At 39.2% G+C, this 11,231-nt stretch overlaps 1 protein-coding gene across 1 annotated transcript; it reads left to right on the top strand.

Annotated features, from left to right (window-relative positions):
* The first annotated feature begins 5,686 nt into the window (after positions 1-5,686).
* LOC146323718 (uncharacterized) lies at positions 5,687-10,308 on the top strand. The gene is made up of 3 exons (XM_084723206.1): positions 5,687-6,142; positions 7,135-7,139; positions 9,471-10,308. The coding sequence occupies exons 1-3, from the start codon at positions 5,851-5,853 to the stop codon at positions 9,927-9,929; spliced, it is 756 nt and encodes a 251-aa protein (XP_084579332.1). The 5' UTR covers positions 5,687-5,850; the 3' UTR covers positions 9,930-10,308.
* The last annotated feature ends 923 nt before the right edge of the window (positions 10,309-11,231 follow it).

Raw genomic sequence — 11,231 nt, 5'->3', positions numbered from 1 at the left:
CTGTGAAATTTTACTTTTTTTTCCATTACTCAAACAGATGTGCATTCCAGTGTCTGACACCGTCTGACTTCCTTCCTCAACTTACATTAGAGGCTGGTTTCAGAGCCATTGTCACTGTGGTTGCACAGCAAAATAAAATCCATGTTGGGTTTTTTTTTTGGATCCAAACTTTGGTGGTTGAGGTGTTTTCAGCTGTGGTTTGAACACCTGTAAGTAATTTGGCAACATCCAGCTGTCTTCTGGTCTGATCCTGCAGTGTTTAATAGACTGAAACACCAGCTGTGTGTAACTGAACATGTCTTTTTTTTTTTGTCCTGATTTTCAACTTTTTATCTGAGACTAATTGTAGATTTGTGCACAACGTGTGGTTGTACATTAGCCACTTCTTTCACATCATGTTGACATGCACACTAAACATGTAGGGGCTTGTAAAAGGATGTGTGTGGGTTGCAGATGATTAATCAGATAGCACAAACTCAAACTTTCCTCATCCTTCTGCTTTTGATGTCTGCGCGTCAGCTGAACTTGAAATACCCAACTTGTCCAAAAGACTCGTCTTGTCCTCTGTCTGACAACTCAGTATTTCTTGAATGAATATGTGAAGCGTTGTAACAGTACTTCTGCTGATGGATTTCCCCATGTAAGTGAGTGCTTCTGTTACAGATCATCATCCACCACAGGAGCTTATCCTTATCATCTGACATTTTCTTCATTTTGTTTGTTGTTAGCCCTGGCAGGAGTGGTGTCATAACTGCAAAGTATATACTCTCTTATTCTCTGGTTTGAGCGAGTGTTGTTGCCTGTGCTGCGCCCACAGAGGGGAAACTTAGCAGTGAAACCATGTGGCAGGTTCTCCCCTTTCCCACATGCAGCTGTGCTCTCAGCTGCCTGCTCATCTTGCTGTCACATTCAGCCTTTCTGTGTTTATGTGCACAACAAACCAGATGATGTAGGACACCTGTTTCATTTATACTAAGCAGGTGGTTTACTTGGGACATGTACCAAAACACTGAAACTAAAAAGAAAAGAAAAAACAAACAAAAAGTTTTTGTGATGTTGGGGCATGTCAGGTCATGTCAGAGTAAAACCGAATACACACAGGGACAGCACAGAGTTTCCTTCATATTGTGTTGACACAGAAACAATTTTTGCCTCTGTAAATTTCATCATGCCATACAATGTGCAGTCTTTTCTCTTTTCACGTGACTGTTTTTACTCTGATCTCAGAATATTTATTTTTTACAAAGTGGAAACAGTTCATTAAAAGTACTATTATTAAGTACTCTTACTATACTACTACTATTAAAAAAAAAGGATTCTGATTATTTGAAGTGGAGTTGTATGAGGTATTTATCAAGTCAGTTGATTACCTACAGTAGATGGCAGTCGTCACATCAGCAGTTTGGGGAAGCCGAGAGGAATACCAGCACAGAAGCTAAGCAATATACTGGTCCTGGTTTGTACTGGTTTAGAATACAGTTACCTTGCTGTCAGACAGCTGTTTTCGGCTGTACGTCTCACTTATATAAGCCAAATACTGCCGTCTCCAAGGCAACTAAACTCTGTAGGCAAAATCAGTAATTTTACTTTTTCGTTTCTGGTCTACCGCCTCGATCTATTGATTAGTTTGACTTCAGTGATTCCAAACTAACCTTTTAAAGCGCAAAAGTCCCACAATATCATAAACTAAGCAGTCAAGGCAGCGGTGGACCATCAACTCCTGTGTTCTGTGAGGTAAAATAGCAGATTTAGCTTAAAGCATAACTTGCAGTTTAGAGCCTCCAGTGAATAAATGTTTAGTGAAATGATGTAGAAACTTGATTTTCAAAAAAAACATTTTTTTGAGAGAGAATTTTACTTCCACATCTAAAAATGACAAACTTGAAGTTACAGAGATCAGGCAGACAGGTCAAATTAGAATAAATGCTAGTTTTGAGTCTGAGAAGGTTGAAAAAGTATATTCTTATAAATATGATGTACCACAAGCTCATGATCATGAGCCTCCTCGTTGTGAAGGTGACGAGGAGCAGAACAGGGTGAGGAGAAATAACGGTCACAGGAGAGAAATGGCGTTATGAGGTGAGGAGAGGCAGTGAAGAACTGGGCAGGTGTCTTGTTGAGTGAACGGCATTAGCTAACAGCTAATCCTGTCTTCAGCTCATGTTCAAGTATCAGATTTTGTCAGGTCTGTCTCACATCACCTTGCCTCCAATAAATCTACACACAGCAGCAAGAAAGAGGGTGAAGGAGAGAGGGAGAGGGATGGAGACTGAAAGAAGGAGGGAGAGATGAACCACAGTTCCCTTATGAACTTTTTGATTGTTAGGTGCTTGTGTGGTCAGTGTCAGCCGGCAGTCAGACAGCCATTTTAGTTAGAGGCAGCGGTGGCGTCCTGCCTCTTCCCCTGTATGAAACCCACCCAGGAGCGAGAGCTAGCACCCGCTCTTCTCCTGTCAGGCAAACCATGGACTCAGTGTCCTGTCAGACAGGAGTTAGGGTTATGCACCTGTAGCATACACAATGATTCGGCATGGTCCCCGGAAAGGGGACAAATAAAAAATATAGGAAAGTATTCTAAATATACCAGACTTTTAAAATGTTTTTTTTTTCCTGAACTTTTTAAACTAGCTAAAATACATTTTTACTGCTGACCCCGTACATTGTAGTATATTGCATGGCTTCCGTGCTGGTACTCTGTCAGTAAGTACCTCATACTTTTCAAATAATCCGAACTGTCCCTTTAACTCATTATTACATACCACAGGCACTAGATGTCTCTCTAGGATAATATATATCCATTATAGATGCCATCTGGGATACACGATATACCACTAAGCATAATGAAGTCACTCACCAATAAATATGACCGACACAGCTGGAGGCCCAACACCTAATGCCTGAGTATCAAAATCTGTTTCATGTGTAGGAGACAAAGATAAAGTATGACTTGATGACTGTTGACTCACTACAAGTACCACACTGTACATTTCATGCACACTTTAAAGTGAGGCAATGAGATAAAGGTAAAAAAAAAAAAAAACAGGTAAATAAGACGGCTACTGTTAGATTTTGCAGGGATACGGCCACCTGGAAATGAAAACTTTTAAGGGAAACTGCACAGAAGAGACGAGCAATACACTGATGCAAGGTTGACTCAATATATAGCAATTAGTTCATGTTAATTTGGTTATTTGTTTACCAAACACTAAAATGTACAGGGATAGTGTTAAATCTAGTTTTAATACTTTTAATATTTATTCACTCTCAAAGGATTGATTCACCAGTGAGAAGTGACCAGTTTTAAAATGTAAAAGAAAGAACACAAAAAACACCCAAAATGTCTCCATACTGCTCGTGTGGGGTAATCCAAGTGTCTGTAAGCCGCGACATTAAAGGTTGACCCAACCATTTACACCATGTTTTTAGCCTAAATGTCAACTGCATCCTCTCACACTGGAGCCACATGCACACGCCTGAAGCAGGTTACACAAGCTCTCGCCCAAGCTGCGCGGCTGCAGCAAAGAAATGATGCTCCTCTTTTCTATGTCGAAGACCTCGGACATTTTCTTCTTTGTTTAAAGTTTGCGAAGTCAGTTCTCCGCGTAACAAGTCACTATCTCTGAGCAGATCTCTCTCTGTTGTCTGAGTCGCTTCCAGGTAGCATGTAAACACAGATGTCAAGGATCTCGTATATCTTGTGTTGTGCCGCTTGTGCGAGAGCTTGTGTACCCGCTTCAGGCGTGTGCACACAGATCCAGTCGGAGAGGCTACAGTTGACATTTAGGCTAAAAACATGGTGTAAATGGCGTCTTTTTGGGTCAAATTTTAATGTTGTATCTTACAGACACTTGGATTACACCACACGAGTAGTATGGAGACATTTTGTGGGTTTTTTTGTGTTCTTTTTTTTACATTTTAAAACTGGTTACCATTCACTTCAATTGTCCTGGATTTGATTGCAACAATGTTTTCCACTGAAACTCTGGGAATGTTTTGTGAACTGGAGATCTTCACCCATCAGCATAGGGATGAGTAGATATTGAGTGAAATTTCATTTTTGGGTGAACTATCGCGTTAAGGTGTTGTTCCATTTAGGTCCAACAGAGTCAGGGTGCTGCTATTGTGCACGTTGGCTCACTGGAAAAGCTCTGCTGCACTAAATGCACCAAGACCTTAATTAATATCAGTGGTAACACCTGTGTTGAGTATTTCATTTCAATATTGCCATTAAAAAAGGTGCTTCCAGGTGGATTTTGTTACCTTTGGTCAGAGCAGGCTAGCTGTTTTCTTTTGCTTGTAGTACTAACCTGAGCTAATGGGACAGGCTGTAGGTTCAAATGTAGTATACAGACCATTGATCATATAAAGAAGGACAACATGACAGCTCCCCAAAAGTCAAGTCAAAACATCTTGATTGCCCCCTTGTGGCTGACTGCAGTATAGGTTATAAACCCCTCCCAATCCATGTTAGCAGATGGGAGACGGTGTAAACCGAAAAATCAAAGTACATGTGAAATATTTTCCTAAAGATGGTTTCGGTCATATTAGGTAGTTCTGATCACACTGGTGCATGCTCAAGTGTTCATTTTTTTCTGATCAGTTTGGTTTTAATTAGTTATTTGATGCTATAAAAGGGGAGGGGTTATGTCATGATTGACAGCTGAGCCCTGTCCAATTGAGTCTGCGGGCTGTGTGGGTGAGAACTTGAAAGTGCGGATGAAAAATGTGGCTGTATCTAGAACCAGTGTTTGGTTTGTCCCTTCTGTGCTACTGTAGAAATATGCAGGCCTCCGATGAAGAGGACTGTGGACTTATGACAGAACTAGACAGAGCACAGTCACTCAGCCCTGCCACCATTTTTTATTTTTTTTTACAGTGGCCACTCACGGTATTGCAGCAAAAAATTCCCCAACAGCCCAAAATGTGTCTTCCTCTGTAGGCCACCATTATAAAAGAAATATGTATAAAACTGTTGACAGGACCCCGCTAACTACAAACTTCTCTCGAGCCAAAGTCAAATCTGTAACGTCATCACAATATTAAGTCTAGCTGGAACTTGCGGGTGAAGGCAAAGGGGGAAACATTACTGCATATATTCAGTGGGCTGTATAACCAGGAAGTAAACCAAGAAGCTAGAGAACTTTTTTGCTTATGTACCAGACAGGTAACTAATTGGACTGAATGGGCGCCATTGTTTCATTCACTATGTAGTTCATTAAAATACATCTAAGTGGAGGACCTATGCACTCTGTAAATATAAAGGTAATGAAAAGAACTATTCTTATTTTCAGATGATCGTACACTAATGAAAATACATTTATGAATATTATATTCCATTTCTGCCAGTATATCACAGTAAATCTAACACACTGGACCTTTATTCTTGACTGGTGACAGTCGCCTTAATTTTTCCTGTAAAAGAATAGCCACAAAAAAAAAAGAAAAGAAAAGAAAACAACTAAAAATCAAAACAAGTCATTGTCACACGACCACTTTGTGTTTGATTTCTTTGAAACAAGTCGTTTCATCCTCCTCAGCAGCTTCACATCTGTCCCACTGATGAATCTTATGAGAACATCATGATGGCCGTGATTGGAGCATACATGATTGTGGGAGGTTTCACACTGTCAGCTCCCGGTGCGCTGGTTTCACTCCTGCATCTCCCTCACATCGTGTGTCTTGTTTGTGTGTGTGTAATCTTACGTGAACGTCGCACCCCCTTCACCCGCCCACCCACTCATAAAAGTCAAAGAGTAGCTCACGGGCCGCGTGTTTCCAGTCACTCCCCTCCTCTCGGCTGGTTAAAAGCCTGTTGAGAGCTGCTGCAGGGCTCACAGCTCGCAACTTCTGATGGACCACAGCAGCAGGAGGAGGAGGGTGATGGATGCTGAAGGAGGTCGCGCGGTCCACGGGGACAGGCGCGCGAGGATGCTGACGGTGGTTGCCGCCCTGCAGTACGTCTTGGTGATCGCGTGCCTTCTCGTGACGTTTTACGTTTATTGGAACTGTAACCGGGACCAGCCGGTGAGTGACCTGAGAGAGATGCGATGTGCACTGACTGTTTATCATCATGAGCACTTTGGTTACTTCTTACGTCAGTTTGTATACGTTTTACCATGTATAGGGGAGGCCTGGGACAACTGTAACATTGAGAAAAAAAATAATTCACACATAATTCACAGTGATCACCAGCTGGGATATGAACATTTATTCCTGGCTGAAAACCGATTGATATTTGGTCTGAGAGTCTAATTTATTTTATATTAGGGATTTAATGCTTAAAGAAATATTGCCTAACATGTATTTACAAGTACTGAGGCATATTGGTTACAGCTTTGACTACTCCAAAAGTCTATGTACAGCGACAAACACAGAAACAGATCAGATGTGGTGGGTGAGTGGGTTAAATACAAGGCTTTCATCTAAGCAACCGTCGTTTAAGTCCTGCACGTGGTATTTCTTTTTTTCTGGCTTCAAACTAAGAAATTTCTATATAGGTTTTTGATGAGGGTCCAAAGTGACATCAGGCTATTATTTGCACATGAATTAATGAAGGAAAAAGTCACTGTTGCAAATGCTGCTGAATTGCAGTATGAAAGTGAACGTTTAATCAAACTATTCAAAACATCTTTTCAGTGGAAAAATGCTCCCTATGACTTGAAATTCACTAGTGAGCTTTTGATTTAAGAAAAGTATATGGAGAAGGGTTGGGTGATATGGATTATGAATAATATCTTTATTTTTAGACAATGCTGTGATGTATGATATATAGCTAGATATGCAAATTTTTCTCCAAAAACATACCATAATTTCTTTCGTTTTTTTTTTTTTTACCTCTTGATATTGTCACAAGTGCTGTATGGTTGACTATTGGTGCTTTCACAAAATATTAATACAATGAGATTCTTGATGCATAATCATCAGTTACATGGATACAATGATTAAGTGAGTAACGGAAAATCATAGAAAAAGCTACAACAGTCTGATAAATTCAGAAAATTACATCATTTTGCTGTAATGTAGCCTTTAAAACCAGGAAAAGACAACACTTATGCCATATCACGATATACTGATATCCAAAATACAACATCTAATGTTATATCACAGTATGATATTGATATATTAATTGCCCAGCTCTAGTACGCACTAATTAATAATACAACTGATATATTTTCACTAATTAGGGAAAGACTGTAATATTAAATTAAAGGCATGAGGTTAGACTGTTACATTTGCTCTGAAAAAAAGTTTAAGCATTTTGCAGAACACTTGGCAACTTAGTGGTAACTACATTTTAATGATTTGAATTGAGCTAAAAGTATATTTTACTTCAAAACATTGACCAGCTGATGAGTCACAAACAAACTTAATGAAATGGTGCAGGACAGACATATTAACAAGGTGCTTACACTGGGCCATGTGGCTCAGGGGCAGCTGTCCCAGTCTTGTTGATTTATTTCAAGAACTCAGTTTTTGAACAAAAAAATAAAACAAAATAGTCCCTCCTTCAAACAAGGAAGAGTTTAACCAGTTGTCCAGTTATTTTTTTTTTAGCTGCTGTGACTTCAGCGGCAAACGTTAGCAATATCAGATAACCACGTTTTTATTTCCTCTGACAAACATCAGACATTGCGTTTCTTTTTTTTTTTCAAAACGCCCCCCTCAGTGCAGCTTTGTTTCATTCATTCTTTTTTTTTAAATTTTAAAACTGAAACACCTTTTTACTTGATGATAAAATTCAAAAGTATCAGATGATAAGGAGTTTATTATAACTGTCTGACTGCTGTTACTGTAATAAGTCATACAGTAACTTTAAATTGTGCTAATGTTACACAATCAGTAGATATTACATTCAAGTTTGCACTGAACGTCGTCTCCCTGCGAGGAAGATTTCTCATACCGAAAATCTTGTCATTAGTGTGGCGGGTGTCAATAAATTGGAGAGTTCATTTTCAGTTAGTGACAGGAGGCCTCATGGGACTGTTCAATATGGGACTGACTAACGTTCTTCAAATGAGCTACTTGTACTTGTTGTTTTCAGTCCTAATATTAAATTCAGAGTCGTATTTGAATCTATTAAAAGTTTGCTTGAGAGTGATGCAGCAGGTGCCGTATTACAGAAACTTCCTAACCTGCAGATCTTATTTTGTTTAATAACCATGGGAATTAGGGTTAGGACCTAATGTAGGATAAAAAGCCGTTACAGATGAACAGCTCCTGAGTCAATGATCCTATGCTAACCTAAGATGGAAAAAAAGTATAGCATGCTAACTTCCCAAAATCTTAAATAAACTCTCATAACTTTGGGATAACTGTTAAGCTGTCCTGATTTTCACTTTCCCGCCTGTAATAGTCACTAACTTACCAACTATCTAACTGTAGCATAAGGTAGCGTTCGCCAACAGTAGTTAACAGTAGTGTTAGCTCACAATAGCTAATGGTAGAATTCACTTACAGTTGTGTTAGCCAACTTGTTTAATCCATATGATTTTTCTTTTTTATTGTTTTTACATGATGGATGCTGGATTCAGTGAGGACTGCGTCTGCTGTCTCAGCCAACTCCATTTATTTTATCTCCCAAGTTAGCACAGTTGTAAATTTCCCCAAAACAATATATTATCTTTCAAATTATATCATTATAATACAGATGAGAACACTTCTAACTCATCTGTCTTGAAGTTAAGTGCCCATCTTTGTTCAACACAGGTTTTAGTATGTTAAAATCAGAAAAAAATAACAAAGTTGTTTATCTCTGTGAGATGAGAAAAGTAGTGGTGGCTGCTAGGTAACAGAGACACTTTTTCAAGATTGTCTCAGCAAGATAAGACAGGGTTCCTAAAGTTAATTAGCACTTACTTCTGTAATACCAAACTGGGAAAAATCCTGAGACTCTGCTCATATAAACCTAATATAAGAAATTTCTGTAAAACAGCCCCCAACTACAGAAATGACACTGTTTAAAAGTCAGTCTTGAGTTTTCCCAGATATCCTATGACCCGGATGACTGATTATCTGCATCTATATCTGCACGGTTACTGTATGATGATCATTTTAATGACTAACATTTGTTCTACATTTAGGCTCTGTTGTTTATCACTGTGATGCTACTCTCACTACAGTTATTAATCAAACGTGAAAGTGAGACTTTCCCTAGTTTCTGCCAGCCTGCCTATTTTCAGACGTGTCACTTAACCACCACAGTATCAAACAAACAAGCTTTGTGCTTCCCATAGTTGAACATGAAGGAGCAGAGTTGTGTGACCTTTCAAAAAACACAGAGCGACATTTATGTCAGAGTCATAATGGCAGTGAAAAACAACTACCATGAAAAAACACATTTTCTAATGTTGCTTTCTGTCTTTTCTTAACAGCCTTTTGAAGACGTACACATAGGATTTGTGGGTTCTCCAGGTGAGAAGCAAAACACATTCTTTATCTTCTGATCTTTATCTTTTTGTTCAACACTTAAGTTTCACAACAAGGTTTTACCAGCTTTTTTTTTTTTTTTTATCTCCTTATCACTTTCTCATGCATGTCTCACCTCCACCTTTCACTCTCCAGACATACCAAGCAACACACTGAAGTTTGTGGACATTCTCAGCAAGAATAGGATGGATGTGGTTAAGTCTAATAATTTAAAGATCTCTGTCAACTGCTCTGGACCCTACATTTTTTTTATGGACACGTGTTTCAAGAGCTTGCGTGGAAACACCACAGGAACACTGCATCTGCTGGTGGCGCGGAGTAAAATTCCTGTCAGCTCCTTCACCCTGAATGCTTCAGATCTGGCCTGCAGGGGGCTCCACAGTATAGCCTACCTCAAGAAGAATGATGAGGTCAGTGTGCAGCTGAACCCCACAAAAGACTTCAAGCTTCTGAATGTGACCGGGGGCCTGCAATTTCTGTTAGGGAGCCGCTGTGAGTACTGATGAAGGCCAATAAATGCTCTCTGGAGAAAAAGAACAGAGACACCTGGAATGTGGAAGGGAGCTCGGCGCTCATGTTCATCTGTCATTGTGAGGACAGACACACTAACCAGGACTCGCACTGACGGCATGACTTGTGCTGACAGACCCTTTTCTACTTTGTTCATTATCTTGCCCAGAGCAACTATACTTGCAACGGCTTTTGCATGGTTTTGGGCAAGAGCCAGACATATGATTTTGGTGGATAGCGATTCACAATTCTCATTTTCTTGACAAACACACAACGATTATTTTCCTTACTGATTAATCAGCCGATTAATCAATTAATCGTTTGGTTTGCAAAATATCAGATAATACTGAGAAATGCTAATCATCATTCCCTCGAACCACGGTGAACTATCAGAATAGTGACAAATACTTCTGATTATCGAGGGCTCTTTTGTGTATTTCAAAACGTAGAAGGCCTAAAACTTTCTGATTACGATCAAAGAGTCAGAATTATTGTGAGTAAGGCTGAGCCACATTCACAGAGGCACCTTTTTCTTTTTTAATTTACCATTTTATAAGCACTCCTACAAAATGAGAAACTGTTAATGGAGTGATAATACTGACTAAGTCCCACCCCTTTTGCTCTGTGCTCTAATAACAGTTGAGCAAACATGGTACCTCAGTCAACTTCCTCCTTTTTGGGCAAAAGCAACATGTATGGTCACATGATAGATGTATAATAGAACCAAGATTTGACAGGACACTTCAATCTGCAAACAAGGTAAATTATGACTTATTCTATGATAATTTTTTTTTGATCCAGTGAGGTTTTATATTTGTAAAGTTTTTCTAGAGTTGAGAAAGGTGATGTGAAAATCTGTGATGTCATCACAATGTAAAGTCTATGGGCTGAGCAGAAACTCACTGGGTGGCCTGCAGAGGAAGCACAATTGCACATATTCACTGGGCCACATACCATAATCTGAGAGCTAATTTTTTTTTTTCTTCTTCTTCTTTTTTGTCCCCCCCATATGTGCCAGGTGAACAGTTCTCACTGGACTTACTGGCCACCATCTTTGCAGCCAGAGTCAATAATATGTCTGTGAGTCACATCTTAAGTTAACTAATGTTAGCAAAATGTGAACTAACTAGTTAATTTTAGTAAAATACTAATCAACTAGCTAGCTAATGAATGATGCAGATTAGCTGGCAAGTTATCTTGCATTTTGCTAACATTAGCTAACTTAAGATGTGAATATATGTTGCTTTTACACGTCCTCCAGCAATGCTATTAACCATCTTCAATATTTGTTTTTC

This window comes from Lutjanus erythropterus, chromosome 7 (genome assembly GCF_056507025.1).
Source record: "Lutjanus erythropterus isolate fLutEry1 chromosome 7, fLutEry1.hap2, whole genome shotgun sequence".
Lineage (NCBI taxonomy): Eukaryota > Metazoa > Chordata > Actinopteri > Lutjaniformes > Lutjanidae > Lutjanus > Lutjanus erythropterus.
The sequence above is the reverse complement of the archived record's forward strand: the minus strand, read 5'-3'. Positions and strand labels throughout refer to the sequence as shown.

Excerpts from the sequence above, each read along its gene's own strand:
- LOC146323718 (XM_084723206.1), top strand. The coding sequence starts at position 5,851 with ATGGACCACAGCAGCAGGAGGAGGAGGGTGATGGATGCTGAAGGAGGT.